Source organism: Corvus cornix, chromosome 1 (assembly GCF_000738735.6).
Source record: "Corvus cornix cornix isolate S_Up_H32 chromosome 1, ASM73873v5, whole genome shotgun sequence".
NCBI classification, from domain to species: Eukaryota; Metazoa; Chordata; class Aves; order Passeriformes; family Corvidae; genus Corvus; species Corvus cornix.
In genome coordinates, this window is record NC_046332.1 from 78,648,493 (window position 1) to 78,672,966 (window position 24,474).

Here is a 24,474-nt window from a genome sequence, read left to right on the forward strand (position 1 = left end):
TTTTCTTTATATTCATGTGAGAGAAAATCAAAAGAATGCTAGAGGCAAATTTTGTCTACCAGAATTGGAAAAGAGAGCATGGGGACAAAGCTGTAATTACTGGTATTTCCTATCTGTTGAAACCTGTGGGTGGAAAGAGAGTCAGTGAATAGGGTACATTCAATGGCATTAAAATTGGTTTCTTTTTCTGGACTTTAGCTCAACACTGCAAATTAGCAGGGGGAAAATAAGCCTCAGAGTGAACAGGCAGAGAAGCCAACTTCATGTTACCCTTTGCTGTTAGGAAAGAAAAAAAGGCATTTTTTTCCTTCACGAATTCAAATTCCTAGCAACCCGAAGTACAGCTGCACACTGACAAGCAGGAAACATGCAACACTTCTCATGTGGTTCACTGTTTGTGTGTCCATATACACACCATTACCCTGTTTCCCTTTCTAAACATATTATTTTAATGAAGAGAGGACAAGCATGCTGTTTAATTAACTCTTGCTTTATAAAAATGACATTCTGACCCAGATTCATCATGGTGCAACTTAGGTGCCTGCAGGGGCATCTGACTTTAGATCATCCTGTATCCAGTCAATGGAAGGGATAAGACCCTTCCAGCCATGATTTGGACCACCAGATATCAGAAGTGACATTGTTAGGCACCCATCTCTTTCTGCAAACTACTGCAGGTACTTAGGATGACCTAAGTCAGCCTTTCACAGAACTAGGAAGGATGATTTGAGACTTCAATGTATTTCTGCTTATGACTGTCATCCCACATGCAAATTTCTCCTGTAAGCAATAGCTGTTACTGAATTAGCTTGACTCTTTATTTTGTTACTGAATCGGCTGTTACTGAATGGGCATTACTGAACTCCTGTAGAAAAAAAAAAGGACAATTAAAATATGTTTTTCTTACAATTAAAAAAAATGTACCTTGCAGTTTGAGATCACTGCACAGCCCTAAATTGTTCCAAGTAAGTCCTACGACATGAAATGTTTACGTAGTTCCCAATTTTTTTCACAGCAGTTAATAAATTGAGTAGTTTGAGGCTGCATTTTCCTTAAAGTTTTAAAAGAATAACTGAAACTTACTGATATGTAGCTATAATTAAAAGTGGTATATTATGAATAGTAATAATAACAACAATATTGATGTTGGTGTTGTTGGGATAAGCTAGGGTTGACAGTTTGCTCAGTAAACAAAAAAATTCTATTTGAAGCACCAACCCTTGAGTATCTGTCAGTCCAACTATCTCCAAACCTACCTGAAATACTGCAAACTATAGTAGGAAAATCTACTTTGAGTGAAAGAATAGTTTTTACTATTATGTTTTCAATGGCTTTAATACAGCCTGCTCTTACATGCAAGAATATTGGTTTGTATTAGATGACTGTTTAAGGTGGATTTTTGTCTTAACTATTCCACAACATGATTTAGTATTTAATTAATACTGCTTCAGTTTAGCTATATATGCCACTGGAGCAATGCATTTCCTAAACATTTCTGTAAATGGGTTGTATTTTCACTTCACTTACTGGAGTCCTCTATTTAATAATTATCAAGCCCCAAATGAAAACCAGAAGGTTTGTTCTCTTCTGCATTTCTCACTGCTCATGCACAGACACAAGTGCTGCTATCATCCGTACCTTGCTCTAGGTTAGCCTTGCTCACTGTCAAACCCAAGGCCAGGCTGTGATCCCGTATCGATTGTAGCAGGACATTAAAAGAGAGAGCAGTGCTTCACAGAGATGCCCTACGCAATGCTGGGGCCAGGCCCTCAGTTCTGAGTTCTTCAGGGAAGGGATTGCAGCTTTGTACTTGGATTTTTGGGTTTGTTGTTTGGGGTTTTTTTAATGTGTCAAACTACTGTTAGAATTGCAAATAAGATTTTTTTTTTTTTTGTCTATTGAACTTCAGCATGTCTTAGTGCAGTGTTTTATCTTCCAAATCCTACCTCAGCAACACATGGGGATTACAGGGCACAAGTCAGGTTTGGCACTATTTAAAACATATGTCCTCTGTTTAAGATTTAACTATGATTCATAGTTAATTGTTTTAAACTTGTCACCATGGTACCAACAAAAAATCCTAAGAAATACAAAGTGACCTTTGAAACCTATCCTAACTCTCAGGTCACTGCCGCTGAGGCACACAGAGTAGTTCTGCATCCACTTGGGGTAATTCTCTGTATGTGGTGCTCAGGTAGGCTTTATCTCAGCTCCAGAGGAGATTTGGGCACTATTATTGTCCCATCCACTTGGTTATTCCAGCTTTCATCCCAATAACTGGCTCTCGGCACAGGCCCGGCCTATCTTTAGCACTGGAGACCTAATGGAGGGGTGCAGTAGCAGCACAACCTCAGCAAACCCTGAGTCAAGAAAGCTTCACCCCCACAAACACCCATTACTGTTTACTGACACTGTTAACTTCTGGCTTTGCCCTCTGTCTGCAGGCAGTTTCCCGCTGGCCCTGTGGCACAGCCCTGGATGGATGCTGGATGGTTATGCTGGAGGTGGGGAGCAGAGGTGCCCCCGGGTGTGGTGTCTGCCAGCCACTCTCCCCAGCTGGCACGCACGGCCTCACTGCTCTTGGTCCTCAGTGCTTGCCAGCTACAGAGGCTGAAACAGGCCAGCTGCACCCTGGACTTCTCTTTTCTCTCTCTTTTTGCCTCCTCTTTGGAGAGCTTGTTGCCCTCCACATTTCTTAAAATGCATTTTCCCTGTCTTGATTAGTTTGTCTTCTAAAACTTCTTCAGGATTCCTGTGGGAGATGATGTTTCTTGGCAAACAGATGTGTTTTTAAAGAACAAGACATGCCAACTACAATTTCCAAAGGTGTCTCAGAAAGTTCATATTCTCTCTTTTCCAGGGAGCGTTTACTTTCCGCGGGAGCATGATCGACATGCCATTACTGAAGCAGGCACAGAACATTGTTACGCTTGCCACAGCCATCAAGAAAAAATGAGCTGGTAAATGAAGCTCTCTCCATGGGGCCCCAGTAGCTGTTTTAAAAGATGACTATAATACTTGGGGGGAGGTGAAATTAAAGATGTCAAGCTTAACCAGAAATTCATTTCCATTTTGCAGATCTGTTATAGTTTGCTTACCAGAATTGCTAATTACTAAAACTATTCCCAACTCAAACCACTGCTCACTCCTGCATGGCCCATGATCTACTCATAGCCCACAATGAAGTTACATCACCAACTCTGTGACATCACAGTAATTACTACAAACGTGGGATTATGACTTCACTGAAGGAGAAGGGCAAAACATAAGCCTGAGCTCTGTTAAAACAGCAGAAGAAAACTGATTCAGTTGTTTCTATTTCTATCTGTGCTTCTTCCCACTCTGATACAGAACTCCTGGCAGAAAGGAAAAAGCCTCAAATAATGACGCACCAGTTGAAATAACTGTGATGAAAATCTTTACCATGTGAGCTTTGCTTTCCCCACACATCACCCTTCTGTAAATGTGCAACAGCCATTAAAAATAATGCACCAACAATGCAGGACTCTTGACTTTCTTCTCTTTTTTTTTAAGCAGTCGCTATTCAGAGAGTTTCCTCCTGGAAGCGTCCGGCCCGGGAAGGGTTGGATGGCAATAAACTTGTAGTTTTTGGAGACACAATGCAGCAGAACTTGTGCATATGGTCTTGAGTCAGATTTACATCACATTAGGGATACGGCTACAGATCATGTGGGCTGTGTGGTTAACGGGCTTAGTAAAGCTGTTTTGAAGAGGTTAACCCAGCTTGTAGTAAGGGTAAATAAACATAACAACCAGGCATTGTCCTCTATTCAGCATGTACTCTTATATGGAGGGCTAAAGGGTATTGAAGCTGCAGAGGATCAACTTGTGGTTGCCAGAGGACTCCAATGAAGTTTGAAACACCAACAATCAGAGATTTTGTTTCTGTTCCTCATTAAATCATGAGCTTTTGTGTTCAGACTATGAACGACTGTTCTTTAAGAAATTAACAGAATGGGAAGTTTTAAACTATGCACCAACCTTTTCATGACCTACACAGCAGCTATGCTGCTGCACTTAGACAAACACCGCAGGGAAGGCTGTTCTGTTTATTTAAAATTGTAAATAGAAAACAGTTGTTTTTTAGTTTCGTTTCTCACCGCCTCCATGGCCATTTCACGTATGAAGCCACAGTGCTTTATTCCTCCCGTTCCTCGCCTAGCGTGTTTCCCCTCCGTCTCCGAGCAGCGATTTTACTGATTTCGGGTTATTTTTGGTTTAATTAAGAGGAGAGGAAAAGGGGGGAGGAAGAACCCCGCCAACCGGCCCGCGTGGCCGCAGCGGGGAAAGGGAGCGCGGGGGCGGCGGGAGCGCCTCTCCGCGGCTCCCCCGGGACGGCGGGGACACGGCGGGGACACGGCGGGGCCCGGCCCGGGAGCGGCGAAGGAGCGGGGCGGGGGGCGGCCCCCCGGGGACGGCGGGGACACGGCGGGGCCCGGCCCGGGGAGCAGGAGGGCCGCCCTCCTCCGCCCTCCTCCGCCGGGGCGGCCCTGAGGGCGCGGGGCGGGCGGGGGCCGGCGGCAGAGCCCCCCACCCACGGCCCCTCCGCGGAGTTTGGGGATGAGCAGCGAGGGCCGACCCCCCTCTCTCCCCGTCCGCCCCCCGGGTCCAGTCCGAGGCGCTGCGCCGGGGGATCCCTTACAGCGCGGGGACCTCCGGGCTAATCTGATTAATTAAAGACTACCTGCTTATATTGCAGCTCCCCCTCACCCCCGTGCGTTTCAGGACACCCTCCGTTATTAATTCCAGGCTGACTAAATTATGGGCGGCACTATTAAAACATTATCAGAACTAATGAGAAACAATTACTTAGGAGATGAGCTGGGACGAGCCGTAGCCGGGCACGCGTGTCGTTCTCCCCGCAGATTGCGTTAATAAATCATCAGGTGCGCGGCAAGGCGGCGGCGAGGCCTGGCGCAGGGCACGGAGGATAAGATATATGAGATAAGGGTTGTTTGGGGTTGTTTTTTTGTTGTGGGTTGGGTTTTTTTCTTTTTTGGCATAATTTTTTCATTAATCTCAATAGGACGCGTGTGGTGTAGATGGTTTTATTCCCTTACTGCCGCTCAGGAAGAGGGAGCGGGGGGAGGGAGGAGTAGGATGGGGACGATTTCAAAAACTAATGTCTTCATTGTTTTACTGAAGTCTTAATGACCAGGCGTGACAAGCCCGGCTGCGGAGGGCAGCGCGGGGGCGGCGGGAGCGCCCCCGAACCCGCACCCACAGCTCGCCCGCGCTCGGCGCCTCCTGTTCCTCGTCAAACTGGAGGATATTAATACACTCTCCTGAGGTGTTTACACGCACCCTCCCTCCTCTGCAGCTGACTGCTTAAGGAACTTCGTGACCCGTACGTGGAGAAATCGAATATGCTAATAAAATGCTAGATATATTCAGATTTTTCCTTAAATTTCCCTGACACCCGCGCCTCCAGCGGAAAATCCTGCTTCCTTTTAACAGCCTTAACGATTTTTGCTTTATCAGAAATAAAATCCGATTTATTTGGCTTTCCCGTTTACTTTCCGAAGCTTTCTGTGATTTTCCGGCTTTATTCTTCTCCTCTTTCTTTCTTTTTCTTTCTCTCTTTTTCTTTCCCGCCTGGTGCTAGGCAAGCAATTGGTGAAACAAAACAGATTATAAGATTAGCAGCAGGATTTTGTGCATATTAATGATAGGGAAGGGCACCGAATGGGTTTGTAATTGCAGATCTTGCGCTTGGGATTGGGAACTGTAGCCCTGCTACAGCAAAGACCCCCCTGTGAGGTTTTCACATTGGAACTTAGGGGAAAAGTGAAAAAGTAATTACCAGAGCACAACACTGAAATGTTAAAGCACTTATTCTTTCTTTCAGCGTTCTGTTTTAAAGGGAGAAATCGGGCAAAATGGAAAATAAATTACTTTCAAATAAGTAGGTTAGCACCTGAATGCTGGTGCGCATTTTCCCGGCTTTTTTTTTTCCCCTTCTTTTTTTTTTTTCCCTTCTTTTTTTTTTTTTTTTTTTTTCAAATTCTAGCAATTATTTAGCCGGGCATTGCAGACCATCCAAGCAGCAGAAAAGGCGGAAGGGAGGGCAGGGAGACCCCGGGAACACAGGGGTACTGCGCCTGTGAGGGTTGAAGCAAATATCGCCAGGACAGCTACTCAAAGCTGCGGTTGGAAATTTAGAGGGATTTTTCCGGGGTGGTTTTTTTGTTTGGTTTTGATTTTGAAATCGGGACTTAAAAGGAAAAAAGATTGTTTTGGTTTTCTCTTCGACAGAAACATCAAACGGTATTTTAGCAAGGGATGCACTTCACAACCACAGATCCCTTACAGGAACGGCGTATTCCTTGCAATATCGAGAAGTAACCTGACGCTGAATTTTAACTCTTATTAAGGGTTGCTCCGTGTTTCTTGAGCTGCTTCAGCCCCCTCTGAGTTTATTCTTCCTAAACTCTGGATTTTTGCGTTTCGAGCTCAGTGCTCCTTTACTGACTTTTCTAATCCTTCTCTCCCGTGATTAACAGCCAGAAATGGCTTGGCTTTAATGGCACCTACTCGAGCGTATTGTTTTAATTCTGTTTACGGAAAATCAATGTATCTGGTGGAAATTAGGCTTTGAAAACTTTTTTTTTTACGAGCAAATAAAACGGAGTATCTGCTCCTCGGGCAGTAATTTCTGATTTTGAATTGAAAGAGGAAGGGGGGTCGGGGGGGAAACCAGCTTTGACTGCGTTTCATCCATTCCATCCCTTCAACCCTCTTCTCCCACTTTCACCTCACTCAGGTTCAGAGCATGGCAAAGCCCCGAGGCAGGGCTAGTTTATAACAACTATTATAAATATTAAAAAGTGGGAAGAAGGGAATATAAAATCGTGCGGGCAAATATATTATTTTCTATTTGTCCCCATTGCTGCGGCTAGGCAGCCGCGCACCCCGCGGAGGGGAGCCCCGGGGAGCAGCGCCCGGCGGGGCGGGGGGAACACTTCGGGTGGCTTTGGGATGCTGGCATTTGCACGAGGTGCCCTGCGGATGGGAGGGGTGTCCTCCTTACCCGGAGTTGAGAAGCTGCCAGCAGTGCCCGGGCGGCAGGAGGAAGCCCCCGCAGCGCTCCGCACTGCCGCGGGACTGCCGGGCTGCAGCCCTGAGACCGGGCGTGGGATGGATGGATGGATGGATGGATGGATGGATGGATGGAGCGCAGCCCCTGGTCTCGCAGGGATCGGCACAGTCCCATGCCTTCCTGGGCTGCTGCCAACAGCCCTGGACACCAGGGAGAAAGGGAAGGGGGGAAGGGAAACGGGAAGGAAGTCAAAAGGAGGAAGAGGTGATTTAATCACATTCATTATTCTGCCACGAAAACGGTCTCCTCCAGCCACCCTCAGGCCCACAGAATCCCTTCAGTCGGGACCGGGGTGCCCATGGAAAGGCCACCTGCAGAGTGGTATACACACACACACACACACACACTCCAGCCTGGTACCAACGGTGACAAAGGGACAGCACAGAAATTAGTGCTCTCCATTTCCATCACACCTTCCCTCCCTGTCACAGTCCCCACTTGGCCTTGTCCTTTTGGTGCTCCTCAACTTCCCTTTGCCTCCCAGCACTGGGTGTCCCTCAGTGGGAACAGAGTGGGGGCTTTCCTCCTTGCACTGGGGTGCTGGGAATGGGCTGCACAGTGGAAATGTCCTGCATGCGCCCACACTGCAAGCAGGGGAGAGATCAGACAGCCTTGCTATGTTTAGGGTGATTGCTTCCCCAATTAATTCTGAAGCTCCCAATATGTGATATCAAAGGCAATACCGTAAGGTGATGCTCAGAATGATGTCTTCAGACGTGCAAGAGGCCCTGTTTCTAAAGCTGTTGTAGGTGCCCACTGCCTGCTGGCATCGTTTGAAGCTGATCATCCTGATGAGAATGAGGAGTGATAAATGCCTATGCTACCTTCTTGGGCCTCTGTAATTTGAAGTGTGACTCCATGTAGCTTTGGATCTTATGTTTAGAATTTTATTCCTACTTCTTCTAGTGCTGCTAATGTCATCAAAGCTGTGCTATCAAGCACAAACACCAGTTAAGAATTTTCTGAACTGAAGCTTGTTGAAGGTAAAAGCCTTGTCTCTGTGTGAGACATGCCTGCAATAGCCTAGACTTTATGGCAGACATTCACACTGCTTTGAAGACCTAGTCTAGGCTTACAGATACCTGACTTCCTTCCTGGCTTGCTTTTGCAGTAGTCCCTAATGTATTAGTAGTGTTTGTGCAGGTCTGTTACTCTATGGGATGCCACTGGAAATGCTTCATGCTACCTCTCCATGTCCTGCTCTGTCTAAAATTGCAGCTCAGATACAGTCAGTAGTGCATGTGTCGCTGCAAATCCGACCTTCACTGACAGCCCTGCCTCCAGATTTGTCACTGAGAGGCCTCTGCTTGTACAATACGGAACTAAATACTTGCAAGATGAGGGGGAAACTAGTGGCAGTGGACGTGCAAGAGCTGTCTGGTTACATCGTTGGTATTACTGTGCGAGAGTACAGCCCAGGGGGAAAAGTGACTTTCACCCTCTTCAATCATCAGCACTTGTGTCATCAGCAAAGAGTTTGTGTTTTAGTGTAAACTACTGGAAGAAGTTCCCCCAGGTCTGTGGTACTTGGTGGGAGTGCTGGAAAGAGCCGTGGTCTCTGCCCACGAGGTGCCTCAGAAGGAGCTCACCCTGCAGAGGGTGCCCATCCCTGCCTGCCCCATGTGACTTTTGGGGTACTTGTGAAAGCTGCCTGCTCATTTGAAAGCATTCAGGCACTTTCAACTCCACATCATGACTCTGCTCAGAGACCATTTAAAATATGTAGTAGGTAGAGACATCTGTTGCTTTCTTTACAATCAGTTTTGAAAAAAACAGTTCCTCCTGAGGGAAAAGGCCAGTCCTGTGCTAATGGCAAAACCTCTATTGGTGCAATTCTAAGGTTTTGCAAGGAGTTGCAAAATCCAGAGGCATGCTGGGTTAACTGACTTCACCATATGGACTAGTTGGTGTCTAACATTTTGTTGAATATTAAGAATATGCCTAATTTACAGAAAAAGGCACATAGTAAGTTCAGTAATAAAAGGTAAATAAATATGTCTCTACATTGTGGCTATATTAAGCAATTCTTTCTCTAATGTTTAATAAGCATTTGTTAAAGTGGGTATGTGAGGGCGATGTGTACAGACCACATTTACTGACAAAGCCTAAGGAAATAAGGGTGTCTTTGTGCCTAGGTTTTCCTAAGGCATGTATGTTCCTGAATATAGGCAGACAGAGAAAACTGGAAGGCTTCCCATTTTACATGGAGGGAAGATGTAAAGATCTGTGCTTGGTTCCTGGCCTTGCTTCCCTATCACTGACATCAGTTTGTGTCAAGTTTACCAAAAAACCCTGCTGCTGTAACACTCCATTTGAGAGGCAGGGGGGAAAGGATAATAAACTTTTTTTTAATTGCTTCCCTGGCTATAAATTAGCATGCATTGGGCTAATTTTTTTTCCATGAACAAAAGCACAATTGACAGCAAGGCTTAGGAAAAGTAGGAAGAGAGTTCTGAGCCTCAAGGCTCCCCTGCATATTGAACCTGAGCAGGGGGAGGTCTTGTCCGTGCCCAGAAGTTGAAGGGCACCAAGAACTACAACAAAACAGTTGGGATTTTTATGTTTCACTGACTGTTTTTGCAGCTGCATCTTCCCCCCTCCTCCTCTTCCCCCATTATTTCATGTGAGAACCAAGTATGAAAATAGAAGCCATGGCTTTCCCTCCGGATACAGTCAATGTGCATAAAACCAGGGCAGAAATCAGCAGAGAGCTAAGGTTAGTTATAACTCAGTGTTATGGGTAAAAGCAGAAATTGTTTTTTGCTTCTACACTGTATTTCATGTCTGTTACCACAGAAGCAAACACAGGGCTGAAGCCCAACTGCATTGTGAGTTCAGTGGCTTCCTCTTTGCATCATTGATGCTCCCGATGGCATTTGAAGAGAAGCTGGTAGAACCCAGAGTTCTGCCTTTACATCTCCCCTTCCATGCTTGCCTCCCTTTCAGCCTTGAAATATCTGGCAAACGATCTTTTCCCATGGCAGAAGCTCATCTGAGGTGATTTTTCTCTGGAGCTGCTCTGTGGAAGCCCTTACGCTTCTTCTCCTCTGGTGCATCCAGTAACCAGCCTGAACAAAGAACCAACTACAAGTAAAAGTAGATGAGCATGTAACACAACTTGCAAAGTAAGTGTTAACAGAGATGTGGCTGAAGAGGTGGGACAATTACTGGTAGAGAGTGGCTGAGAAATAGCTGAGGAATGGGGATGGAGAGGACAGATGCATGCCTATTCTCTCATACCCTGCACTGGAGTCATCCCTTGTTCTCAGTATCCATGAGCACCTTCACTATTTGTAAAACAAGAAAGAATTTAATTGAAGACCAGTTGAGATGAGTTGCTAAAGGAAAGGGATGAGGTTTCTCTAGAAAAGGCAAGTAGGGAAAGCATTTGCCACAGGGCCTTCATGCGGGGGTAGACTAGGTGTCTACCTCAGGTCTTACCTAGGAATTTTTTATATTATTGCAAATTTTTGATGCAATAAAATGTACAGAGATGGAAATAAAAAAAGAGGAGAAAGAGGAATCTTAAAAAATGAACAAAGGAAGAATAGGAAATTTACTCTCTTACCCCTATATTTTTTCAAGCTATGCTTGCACCTTAGTTTGCTGCCTAAATATCTACACTAATGAACAGCTTCTCCCTTTGAAAATTTTCTTTCTTTTCTTTTTTCTTTTTTCTTTTTTCTTTTTTCTTTTTTCTTTTTTCTTTTTTCTTTTTTCTTTTTTCTTTTCTTTTTTTCCCTTCCTTCCTTCCTTCCTTCCTCCCTTCCTTCCTCCCTTCCTTCCTTCCTTCTTTCCTTCCTTCCTTCCTTCCTTCCTTCCTTCCTTCCTTCCTTCCTTCCTTCCTTCCTTCCTTCCTTCCTTCCTTCCTTCCTTCCACAAGGAAGACCTACAACACTACTACTTAGAGAGATAAAGAAGTCTGTATTTTTGCAAGGTCCCTCCCTGATTCTTCATGTTCTTCTTAACTCAGTGCACCTTTGCTTCAGGGCAAGGTGGTGGTGGGCCGGAAAACCCAGATTATGGTCTTCTGAAGAGGCAGGAACCCTGCCTCACCGACCACAAACTCCCTTGCAGACATCATCTATCTTCTGAGGTACCTTCCCTTTTCATTTATAAGGAGACGTGTGAAGGCCCCTCTCCCATGAGTGTGTCAAGCCTCCCTCCAACCAGAAATCTGAGTAGATGCTGAAGGTGTGACTGGGCACTTGTGACTCCCAGGGTGGGTTTTCTGACAGGTACTGATCTCATTTCATGTATCAGTAACACAGCAGTGACTCCACCAAATCTTTCAAGTTAAAGCACTCTCCTCCTACTCCCAGTCAGGTTCTGACAATGTTTATGTCCTTTAAAACATGAGGAGTTTTTGTTTGCATCTTGTTTTAAAACGAATTTACCCCAGAGGCAAATCATTCTTTTCTTACTGTATTATAGAATGGAACATTTGCAAAAGTCATTACAACCCTCCTACTTGAATCAATTTCAGACTAATGTCCTGTTATCCAAGGTTGTCAGTTATTTTTTTGGCATTATTTTGGCTGATTTTAAAATTGGTGTATTCTTCACTGTTACCATTAGAATTATATAAAGTGTCTTGTTTACAGAGCTCTGAAATGCTTTAAAATCAGCAATTGTCCAAACTGAAATTTATTTCATCCAAAACAATGTCCTGGACATCCAGGTGGTAATAAACATTTTTCAACTGCATACAAACTGTGAATTGTATTTGAAATTAAATCTCTGCATTAAAATCTGCATTGCTGAGCCTCCTGCTGGCAGCCACTGTTCTTCTGAAGAGTGACATCTTCCCCTGACACTGGTGGGGCGGGAGTTCTCGCACAGATGTTGCTGAATGGTTTCTTATCACTCTTCCCATACTGGGACTTTATAGCCACATATGCCAAAAAAGTACAAAGGATGCAAGGTGTGTGAGGAATACAGGAGGGGGCCACCTCAGATTTAGTAACCATAGATGTTTTTGTCCTGACATACAAGGGTGGAAACCATTTTATAAACCCCTATTAAAGCAGCATATTGCTGATGTCACAAATTATGTCATTTTTCAGCAAGCTGTTAGGTAGCAGCAGGATACTTAGAGGTCCCAATCTGAGTGCACAGCTTGAGGCCTCATCATCCATTGAAGTCAAGGAAATACTCCAGTCCCCTGGTCTTCTGTTTACAAATAATATATCAAGAATCAGGATGCCCACAAATGGACTTTCAGGCACTGAGCTAAAGGAAATACATCTGCGAGTGTGTATTTCTATACATATATCCATACATACAATATATTATTTGTGTATATGCATGCGTGCATTTATGAGTAATGCAACTGAAGTCTGCAGTCTGACATTAGATTTTCTTTAAACCATCATTTTTCTTTAGTCTTTGATATATAGAGTGGATTCTTGATGACCAATTTTTCACACAGAATCCCCACCACAGTTAGAGATATCCACATCAAAAAGGGGTATACCAAGTACTTTCATTTTTTTCTCCTCTTTAACACAGTGAGGGTATAAAAGACCTCTGATTTAACAAAATAATACATAAGAAGAGATTTATCTATAATGGAGTTGAGAGGATTGTGCAAAATAAAATAACAAAAATGTCTATACACTTACGCATTAGTACAGCAGAATAGTTTGTTGGAGGCTCTCCTCACCTGGATAAACCATATTTACTCAAATATGTGTTTTTTCCCCCACTAGAATGAAATACACCATTGTGTTTTTCCAACAATTCACATGCACTTGGGAGACAACAGCCTACATTAGAAGACATAAAATACATAGTATGTGGCCTGAGGTTGTGAAACAGCTGAAGAGAAGGAATTAAATTCAAAGCTAGCTGTGCCAAACTCATCGGTGGGTGCTTTTAGCCCCCCTCCCCATGTATTAGTGGGAGCCAAGGATGCAGTATTAAGGCACAGCTTTGTATTTCCTGACTTTTGCCAGCATGTTAACATCACTCCCCTGGCAGAATGAGGGTCCTGGCAGGGAGATGGATTAGATGGCCAAACATGGCATTTTAATCCCTACACCAGTTCCAGTATTTTGCTACTTATTTACTAACGTAGTTGGCTGTAACTTCCTCTACTGGAAATATTACAGGGTTGGATTAGCTTCTCCTCTGCAACGTATCCCTGATTTAATTACCACTGCAGCTATCCCCCACTATCTGCACTATAAATACTGTTGCTTACAGAAACATGATTACAGGATTAGAGTTATTGGGCCCTCGCCCAGACAAACGCAGTGACACAGCATAGCACTGGCACCTCTGAAAGCTACACTGACCTCAGGCATCTCTACATCAAAGGCCACGGCCACAATCTGAGCTTCATTAGCTTTCAAGGCTGAAGTTACAGGAGCACTACTTCCTCAGCCACTAATGGGAAACATTCTCCTCCATTTGCTGTTGAGGTGTTAAAAGTTCCTCTTAACATCAGTTACTGAGCTACAGCTTCACCGGTATCCCAGTAAAATAAAAATGAGTTGTGGAGTGGAAGCTGAGTTCAAATTGAAAAGCTATGTTGGACATCCCTTAGTCAAGCAAAGGGCAGTCACCAGCGCAGGGATGCTTTGTGAGGAAGGACTAAAGGGGGAGGTGCACCCCAAATCCCAGACTGGGAGCCACAGGGAAATTCTCACAGCTCCTGAAGAGTTTCATACGGTTGTAACCAACTGTTTAATGACAGAGGTATGTGAAGGATGCTCTGGTTTTCATTTGTAGGATGTGATGTGCATGATTATGCAGCTAGCTGCAGCTCAGAGCATCATCGGGTCCATATTCACCACGAGAAATCTGTGAACTGTGGTGATAACTCCTCCAACCCCCTGGGTTCATTTGAACCTGCAAAGAGCAAACCTGGGAGGTAACATTTAATTCCAGAGAGAAAAGCTAGTCAGAGAGAGAACCACTAGGTGATAAAATACTAGGTTGGACCAAACGGAATTTTTTCTTCTAGCATACATTTCCTATGTGGAAATTTCTCTGAAATTTCAGTATACGTCAGTTCCGCTTTACACAGCTGGAACATTACTGTTTCCTTTGTCTGATAGATTTAGATGATGCATTCTGGCATACAGATCACCTCTTACTGTGTTTGCACAGTTCTAGCAAAGTAGTTTGGGGCTTTGCTCTAATTGAAGAAAGCAGGTAAGTGTCAAGATGACATGAAAGAAAGCCCAAGGTTTCATGACTCTATCCAGGAGGGGGACGAAATATTTGTTCCGTGAAAATACTTGAGAATGGTAGGACATAGTCCACCACAGTGAGCACAGAAAAGCAGGAACCAGCTTTGTATGAGAATTAAAGGGCTGGAATACATAATTTGTATTAAAAGACCTTAATAAGAATAATTTTTAAAATAAAAAACAAATAAATAAAAATAAGAAAGTAGAATAGAGCTAGAGGGTTTACACTGAGGGGTTTGCTTTTCTTCAGTCCAGCTAGCCTTCTCTGGTGCTTTGCCTATGGGATTATAATTTCTACTTTTTTGAGCTGGTGCTGAATAAAGTGGCTTGCCCATGAGCCTCCCAGCTGGGCAGCTGGATAAGGTGGGCTGGTCAGATATTGCCAGGGATAAGGGTATGGAATAACAGGCTGGCCTCTGGAGCTAAGCTGCTCCTTCTCCTCAGGAGGTAGGAGAGTTCCCCAGGTCTGAGGAGCTCCTCGTGGCTGGAAGATTTCACATGCTGGCTTCAGAGTTTCCTCCAGCTTGTATGTTTGATAAAGCTTAGAAGCTTTCTTTGGCTGGCAAATTTGACTTAATCTCTTGGGTTTGTTCTGCCCTAAGCATTCTGTTCATGTTATCAGAGCTCATTTCAGTTTCCCAAGCTTAGAGCTGGGTTAGGAACTGAGGCATGTTTAGAAAGTAGAGTAAGAAGAATTCAGCTGATTTTCAGCTAAGCACATTTTCACCACAGAGATTTACAAAAAGGCATTTATTTCATAGGAAGATGTCACTGGATTTCTTTTTAAATTAAATTACTATCATCCAAAGAAATAGGAAATTCCTCCTTATGTGTACATTTTTCATGAATTACTGATTCTTTCCAGGCTTTCCTTTTGCAGGGCAGTGACCCCCAGCTCAAACATTGCAACTGCTCTCTGACCAGTGATGGCTTAAGTATTGCAGCAGCAGCCACTGCTGTTACAGCAGAAATCCAAGCCCTTTGCTTTGCAAATGTGGCAAGTATTTGATGTTAATTAGAAGCACTCATTCTCTTTACTGAGTAAGATCAGGGGTGGTGTGGAGGCATAGGTTGACCCAGGGAGAGTAAAGAGGGCTCTTGTCCCTGTCAGCACCAGGACCTGCAGCCCTTACTATCACTGCACGGACACACATAGAGCTCTACCGTCATTTTCATTGTTTCAGTTACTTTCATCCATCATTTTTATAATTGTCATTACTTTCGTTTTTTTCTCACTTTGGGACAAGGCAGTGTGTGAAGCATGGTACAGTTAAGTGGACACAAAAAGCTTAAGAGTGGTTATGGGGTCCAGGTGAGAATGTGGCTCTTTAGAGCTGCCACGTTCTTTAAAGGTGATGTACTCCAGTTTTTGGTGTGTTGCTAATGATTATTGCTGTAATGATTTTAAGGTGCTCAAGGCTCCACGGAAGGGTCTAATCCAAAGCCTAGAAAGGTGAACGGGAATTTTTTACTGAGAGGAGCCAAAAAAATGCAGAGTTTTAAAGATCCAGAAAAAATATTTCTGAGATTGTCTTTCTATAAGAAAATAAAATGGGGGAAGAAAAAAATTTCTCTCTTCCTCTGGCTTGCTAGCATGCTTTGATGGAAAACAGGGGGGTGATCTCAAGAACACTTGCTCCAGCCTCCTGTTCATAAGTAGCAGGAAGGCCTGTCAAACCTGTCAAACTCCTTGAGCTCCTGGGGTTTACAGACTTCTCTAAGCTACCCCAAGCTAAACCACAATCCCATAAAGAAGCCTTTTCAGTAAAACCTTCTGCCATTTGCCTGAAGCCAACAAATCACTCATTTAAAAAAAAAAATTTCTCATTTGGAAACATCCCTTCCCCCTGTGCTTGCTCTCTCCTGGTGAAGCCCTGAGCAATGGCCTTGCACCATCAGTTTTTTGCAGAAACCTGCCACCACAGGGTGTGTCAGACCTCAAAATCTGCAGTCCATACAGAAACCAAAGTCTCGCTGGTCCAATGAGAGTCTGGCTTGGGTAGGGACTGCAGAAATGACCCGCCTTCAGTCAGAGCTCAAGGTCAGTGTAGGATGGCTTGCATTCATTTCTGTCCCTTGCCTCTTGGTGGACTTCTCTGAGCTTCTTGGCTCCAGTTAGCTGCCATGGTGCATGTCCCATATTCTTTGCTGGAGATCTAGAAGAGACATTCAGGCTGTCTGGTCTTTGTCCTTCCTTTCACTCCTCATCCTTTCCCTGAAATTTGTTGTGAAAACAAAGGCTCTCAGATAATCACCAGCAGTACCGGCCTTTGCCTTCATGCTACATCCAATGGCTGCAGCTCTCCAAACTCCCCTCTGTCCCTGCCCTGCCAGCGTATGGAAACCTTCAATGCCACAGATCCAAGACCCCAGCTGGCCATGGAAAAAACCTCTGCAGTTCTCAGAATCACTGCTCTGTTGTGTTGTCTAATCCAGTGATAGAAAAAAATAGCCCCAAAAGAAGAGGGCAGACATGAAGCAACTGTTGCTTTTGGAGGCATTTCTGGATTTATGTGAATGGAATTGCAGGGGCACATTCTGCCCTGAGTGACCATGGTTTTGTCAGCTATTTTTCAAAATAATTTTGGGCTTCTCCCAAGTGGATATGTCTTCGGCAATTATCTGACTAGTTATATGTCAAATCATATTCTTTGATTTATAGGTGGCAGATCAGAGGACAAGACACCATATTTTTTTCATGTACTTGCTGAGAGTAACAGAATCACACTCCAAGTCCATCATGGCAGAACCATAGCAACACCATAATGAATAAAACAGTGATTCTTCAATGGGAGCAAAATGTGGCAACTTCAAGCTGCAATTTTTTCACAATATGGGAGACACGTTCTGGCAAGAGTTAAGCAGTCGTCAGTACATGTATCATAAGGGCAGAGGTATAGCAGAAGCAGATCTGTTGACAGCATGTAAACAGCAATACCGTAAAAACTAAAGCAAAACTTAAAATATACCCCAAAACACAGATTTTGAAACCTGGCACTCAGTCTGTGCTATGAGCTGAAATCTTGTTTCATTTTATATCTACTCTTACTTAGCATGCAAAAATCCACCCATGACCACCCAATTCAATGCTTGGAAAATATATACCATATTAAAGGTTTGGTTCTAAAGAGATATTCATGCAAAGCAAAGGGGGGCATTTTCCTACATCCTTAGAAACAGCTAAAAACTCTTCAGCAGAGGCTGCAGTACTCATACTGTGTGAAAAAGGAACAGTACATGGACAATATTATAATTGTTGTTGTCCAGAATGCTAAACACGAAAACAAAGCTAAAAGGAGAGAGAACCAATCTAACATACATCCTTAGGACCTGGAGCTACTGATTCCATAATTATGCCCCTTAATAGACACAAGCAGACATATGACAAAAAACATGAATTAATCTCCAGTTCATTACCCAAATTCCCATGGACTGGGACTTCTCCATGGCAAAGGAACACACATGTTTTTTGAGATAATACTCATCTACAACCATGGATTTTATTCAGAAGTGGTGCATAGCCCTATATATTAACAAACACATACAACTACAGTAGTTGTTGATTTTATAAATGTACTTGCAGGAAAGAATATGAATGTAGCAAGAATAATGGACAGAAATATTTAAGATGTGCTGACAAAAAAAGCCTGCCTTGTCTCGAAGCTCTTTCTTCTTATGCTTTATGCTTTTGTTAAGTAAGAACAACCACTGTAGCTCAGGGTGAATAACGGCCAGCAGGCCAGGAATCCTATCTCCAAGGGGGTGTGTGCTGGGTTCCCAGTGAAAAGGATGAGGGTATGCACTGACCCCTCTAGTGCACTTCTACAGCCCGCTCAGCTCCTCCATCTGTAAAGGACAGCAAGATACCCCAACCCATTGCACTGTCTCAGACCCTGCACCAACACTGATCTGTGTTTTGTAAGGGCCAGAGTCCTTACAAAAAGTTCATATAATGAGCAATTAGGACAAATGTTCCATTTATCTGGGACCTGAGCAACTAAGATGAGGAGTCATTCAGACCCAATCCTGTGGCAGTCTGTGCTTTGGGTGTTAAATCACATTTTTTAGTATAGCCAAGCTTGAAAAGGTACAGGGAAAAGTTGGAAAGGGTTTCACAGTTCTGATAAAACAAGCAATGTCCTCAAAATTGTATTTACAAGAAAAAAAAGTAGCCAGTACTTTGCCTCAGGTTTATGCATGATATGCTAAAGCTGAGGGTTGACATGCCAGTGGGTTGGGGGAGGCAGAACAGATCTCAGGACTGTTCACTTTGTCTGGGAAGGAGTTGACAGGATACACAAAACCAATGCATGCTCGAGGCAGCCCTGTTGGCTTCTGCTCCACTGGAAAGAGAAATGTTTGCGTCATGGAATCAGAAAACATTGGCAGGAAAATAACTTTCATTTCCAAACCTGAAAAGGAGTGTTGCAAGTGTTAAAAAAAAAAAAAAAAAAAAAGCAGAGGAGGACAGGAATAACATTCACCTGGACTCTCTGATTTCACCTTCAGACTCTGACCCCATGATGGGTATGTTTGAAAGTAATTAGTTTGTGAAAGAGAGCTTAAAGGTAACTTCTGAATGCACGATGGGGGGAAAGCACGTGTACCCATCACCTGTGAGCTGGGACAAGGATGAACAAATACTTCTTGGAGGAAGGCAGTGCATCTCTGCCATCCCAGTTACCAGCACAGAGACATGGCTGACGTTATAGATGTGTATATGTAGTTATATACATACATGTTGGGGAAGATGAAACAGGAAAGCTTTATAAATATGATTGCCTGACAAAAGATTTTGGGAATATGAAAACTACAGGCAACATCGAAATGAAAGCCACTTTTGAAATACCAAGTCTTCGTTACTGAACAACTAGAAAACAATGGTATGGCCGACTGAAGGTAATCCCCTCTTGATGGAACAATACCCTCTGCTTGCAGACAGGTCCAAGGGTCAGAGCAGACCCTACTAGCTCAGCAGAAGGGGTCCAAAGAGTAGTTTTTAGAAGTTAAGATGTAACACTCTATGGTAATATAAGAACTCTTATAGGCTGTATGTAAATGCTATAGGATTTGTATCTTGTATTAGATTGGTTAGTGACAATTAGAATATTCAGTACAGAAGATGATTTATTGTATTGTAACCAGGACTTCAGACATTCCTTACTACTTCTTCCACTTCTACTCTTGCTCTTACTCTTACTCTTACACTCTCTCTCTCTCTCTCTTACCCGCTTACTCTCTTGCTTTCTTGGGCCTGCTCAGAGCTGAGTCTGGCAGCTCTGAGCAGTGCCCCTATACCCAAGCCTTTTACAATAAACCCCATGTGTCCCAAGACCTGCCTATAGAGATCTCTTCGTCACCATCTACGTCCGTCCGACCAAACCCGTCAGTAACCTACACATACGTACTGGAAAAGGCAGTGGAAGAAGTCCCAGCTATAACATGCACTCTGCAAACATTCAGCCTTCTACATTTCTCCTGATTTCCACCTTGAATCAGCTTAGGACTCAGGAGAAAGACAAAAAGGCATATTTATTTCTAGACAGTGTCATCAGAAAGTGACGAAAACCTTATGAGGCATTTTGTCTCATGTACAGCCTTCCATGCCTGTTGTTATTTGCCTCCTGAGCCTAATGGAAACCTGCCCTGGATGGTCTGTTCTTTGTTATTCTTCCAATTTCCTTGTCTTTTATTTATTTCCCTTGCCTCTCAAGAGCTGTTCAGAGGTCCCATTACTTCCTGCTGGCCAGGGAAAGCTATGAGAACAAATAGTTATATTGGATTAAAATACACACACTATCACAAGAAAAACAGAGGGAAGGGGGCAAGGGACTTGCTTGGCAAAGGGTGGTGGAAGTCATGGGACAGAGAGCTGCCGGAAATACTGAAGCAGGGTTTTATGTCAAGACTTGTTTCAGACATAATCTCTGCAAGGAACAAAGCATCTGAATTCTTACCGTAGTGGTACTGCAATTTGAACCTGCATATATTGAATTAGTTCAATGTTTCCTTTGCATTTTAAATGAAAGTGTGTTTGAAATAATGCAAATTACAGTTCTTGGCAATGTGGATTCTCCTGCCTGTACTGGTGGAGGAGCCAGTCGCTGTTAACAGCAGGAAGAGGAGAGCTCACGCACAGGGTGCTTCCCCCCTGCAGCAAAGGTGCTACATCCACCATCATCCTCGGGGAACACAACATAATTGCTGAAACCATGGGCATCACTAGCCCCTCATCTTAAGGGCAGATGAACCCTGTGGTCCATGCTTGACCCAGGCAACAGCAGATTGTATCTGCTGCATTTGGAAATTTTCCCTTCTATCATCTGTTAAAAAAATTATTAGCAGGTGCTGAAAACTGCAGCCTCCAACCTAGAGACCAAGAGCCAAAATACCAGAGGGGAAAAAGTCAGTTCTTGACAACCACCTGACTCCAGGGCTGGATGAGCCAGAGAGACAATCTGCTGCTATGGGAGATGCCACATCAGAGGAGGGAAGTGCTAGCACCTCATGCAATTAATCTTTTTTATTTTTTTTTGAAGCTACAAGTGGCAAGGGCCTGTTCCTTGCCTCTGTGAAGTTACAAGCCTGGTGATCCTTTCTGGTGCTATAAAAGAGTTAGACCAGCTTGCAGCTGATCAAAAAAGGTTAGGCTACCTGAGCACCACCCAGAATAACAAACTAGTCATTTAACATTAGCTATGTAAGTGGAATACTGCTATGTATGCATATCCCAGTGAACACAGGAGAATAAATTCTTATGTGCCATGTAATTATACACACACTGGTGTAAAAATGGGCTGATATAAAATAAATATGCATATAGCTATGCCTTTGCCTATTCCAGCCTACGGGTTATAGCATTGCCAATGTGTTGACATAAAAATGCAGTTTTATGGATCACATCTAAATAGGAATGTGTGAAAAGGGATTTTGTTTTGGCTACCGCCCAGTCTCTTAATATAATTATAATTACTATTTTTACTACAACTGCTACTACTACTACCACAGTGAATTGGGAGCCCTCTTGGTTCTACCTATGGTACAAATAACAAGAACAAGCCTGACCTTAAAAAAGGAGAGCTGAGAGAGGGACAGACACAATGCGATTATCTGCAAAAGTAACATGACAGGATGTGGATGTAGGATTCAGCTCACTTAAATTCTAGTCCCTGATGTGGCCTGGGTCCTCTCTGCCACAACCTCAAACATGGCTTTCTCAGGGAAGAAAAGAGGGGGGGAAATTACTTTATTGGTGCAATGGGGAGAGTGGCTTTTGTTACACTTGGTGTGGCCTTGCTCAGTGTTCTCGGCATTTTTGCAGCAGAGATGGAGTTAACCATTGGTGAGGGTTGTACTGTGTGTCCAGGAGTGCTGGCTGGTGGCCTTGGCTGCACCTGGACAGTTTCCCCATGACACTGCAGGCCACCACAGGTGGTGGCTGTGTGGCAGAGGTAGCAGCTCGCTCAGGTCACAGACACACTAGACAAATGTGTGAAGGCAAGAGCCAAGTAAGCATCTCTTTCCTCCTTTCTTTTTTCACCTGCCTGCCTCTATTAGGGGCATAATGCAAGTCCCTGTGCTTTGTTTCAGCCTAAAAATCAGAAATATCTCTCCTTGACAGTGTGTCAATATAGAAGAGTTTTTTTTAAATCTCTTCAAGGACAAAAAAATTCACTCTGAGTGCCATTTTGGCATTTCCCAGATCTCTTGTTGCTTCACGCTGGGTTCTGCTGGGTGCTTTATGAAAAACCCTCTAAAAGGGCCGCTTTCTTTCTGACAGCAATCTTAATCATGGGCGCATGGCCCATGCAGCCGGGAAGCATCCCTACCACGGCCATTGCTCTATGCCAGCCACACTTCTTCTGAGGGAGCTGTTTTCTGCCAGCTCTGGGGCTCAAAAAATGAAATAAAAGAAATGAGAGCACACCCTCCCCTCCTCCCCTCCCCTAAAGAAACATTTTGAGAGAAAGGGGCAGAAAACGCAACGTGAGCCTACCCAGTAAACAGCAGTGGGCTCACGAGGACTAGGAAAGCTGTCTGCCAGGAGGCCAAATGGTTTGCCTAGAGCTCCAGGAAAAGAGATGTTATTTGGTGCTTGAAATCATTTAAAGAAAACAAAGGATGACTGCTACATGCCTGCCCATTATCGTCTGGAGCCCTGTGCTGTTGTGGGATATTTATGCCAACCAAATGGTAACGAAATGCCAGTGCGTGGATCAGGGCTGTACCCAGGCATGCCTGCGGGACCAGCCCCCGGCAGCTCAGCACACACAGCTAAGGCAGTGAACCCCAGGAAGGGAGGACGTCCTTCTCATTCCGTCCATTTTACAGGTGTTGAAAGGGAGGCTGGGGAGATTTGACACCAAGGGAGTCTGTCAGAGCTGGTTATGGGTCCCAGCTCTCAGCCCTGTTCACAGACTGTGTCTCTTGGAACAGATTTGGGGGAAGATTTTTATTTCTCTCACACGAGGGAAAAAAACCACCTTCCAGCTTCCACTAAGGGAATTATTTCTTTCTGACAGTGCTGTGTTGATTTGTCTTAAGGGCACTGTTAGTATTAGCTGAGTTAGAAATCCATATTGTCAATTAAAACTTTACATCATCCCAGAGAGACCCTAAAGCAGATAGGCTTTCAGAAGAAAGAATAACCAAGTTTGCATAATGATGATCAGCAACAAGAACCATCATTTAAGAAAACTTGTAAATGATCCTGCTCTGCTTGCTGTCCATGTAGTCACACATATCAAATGATTTGCATGTACACCACTAAAAAAAACTACACTACCCCCAAGTACTTCTCCTGTTTTGGACTTTCTCTTTCCAGCCATCCAGCATCAATCCTGCTCTGAAACCCTTCAATGCCAAAAGGAGTGTGAAGATTTCCTACCTCATTACTGCCTTTCAAAGGCAGCCACAACCACAAAAAATACACCTCAGGGAAGGGGGAGAAAATCTCTTCATGCTCAAACAGAGCCCCACCTGCCAGTTATCCCCTCTCCTTTGTGCTTTGAAGAAGTATCTCACCTCTTACAAGGGAAACAAGTTTGTCATGGGGGGAGAAGTGGTTAGTAATTCTGTCTGTGCTTCCCTCACCTCTTCTGAGCTGACGGTGCCGTGGGCCCAGCACTCCCTCCCGTGCTACAAAAAGAAAGAGTCAGTCTTGAACCAGACTGACTCCCTGGCACCCCTGGTTCCTCCAAAGTCATGCATTTCCCAAACTGTCCTTTAAAAATGCAGTGCTGGTGGCTGAAGAGATGGTTAGCCAGCAGCAACTGGACCATGACAGAAATGTGAGTTTATAACCTGGCAACACAATTTTGGCTCTGAAATGTAATTGATTCCATTATGATCTTTGTACTCAAAGACTTGAGTCTTAAATAATCTTTCATTGAAAGATAATGTCCTGAGTGTATTTCAGCTTTAGTGAAGTTTAGTTTATGATCCATTCCTGGCCCTTCCCAGCTATCAGAGCTATTTTCCCAATGTCCCTCTTGCTGCTTTAATGCTGCCTCAGTTAATAATACCTGCTGGAGTGGCAGCAGCATCTCTTGGCAAACTAAATGTGCACAGTCTCAAGAGTCAAAATCTGAATATGTATAGAGCACGTAAGGAATCATTAACGCATAGCACGTCCCCTCTGGTCATTGAAATAAATTATTGACATCAACATCAACAAGAAATAAAGCAGGTGCCGCCCCAATGGTTGAGACCCCATAGGTAAGTGTAAATTATCAGTGCTTCAAAATTTCTAAATCTTCTGAAAATGAAAGAATAATCACACAGTGTTATTTGTAAAGATATGCATGTGCACATACATGTCTGTGTTTGTGTGTGAGCATGTATGCACACCTTAATGTGTGCACACTGTCATTTTGTGGCCTTAATCATTTGTCTGAAGTGGCTGGTGAGGGATCCCTATGGCATCTATATGTGTGTAGCCAAGATTCACACTTGCCATGCCAATTCCTATTGCCACATAGTCTACAAACTGCTTCTGGAAAAGTGTAATCCTGGTTTTACCTCTGTATTTTAGAAATCATTTCCCCATGTATTACATCTTCACAGCTTTATACATCTACACTTTTACTCTCCAAATGCCTTGACTAGAATGCTATATCCCTGAACAGAAATATATTCCCCCCTGCTATTTTTCTG

General features: G+C 43.9%; 1 protein-coding gene and 1 long non-coding RNA gene across 6 annotated transcripts in view; one reads left to right on the top strand and one right to left on the bottom strand.

The window, feature by feature from the left end:
* CLYBL (citramalyl-CoA lyase) overlaps positions 1-3,502 on the top strand; it is a 168,354-nt gene extending 164,852 nt beyond the window's left edge. For 2 of the 5 annotated variants that reach the window (XM_039561196.1, XM_019283021.2), the window contains exons 8-9: positions 2,861-2,960; positions 3,352-3,502. In XM_039561196.1, coding sequence (XP_039417130.1) covers positions 2,861-2,956 — 96 coding nt within the window. In that variant the 3' untranslated portion in view covers positions 2,957-2,960; positions 3,352-3,502. Of the gene's footprint in view, positions 1-2,860 lie in introns of all 5 variants that reach the window. The other 3 variants (XM_019283020.2, XM_019283019.2, XM_039561256.1) reach the window with 3 other exon arrangements.
* LOC104685980 overlaps positions 1-24,474 on the bottom strand; it is an 80,529-nt gene that overhangs the window by 49,794 nt on the left and 6,261 nt on the right. The window lies entirely within an intron of this gene.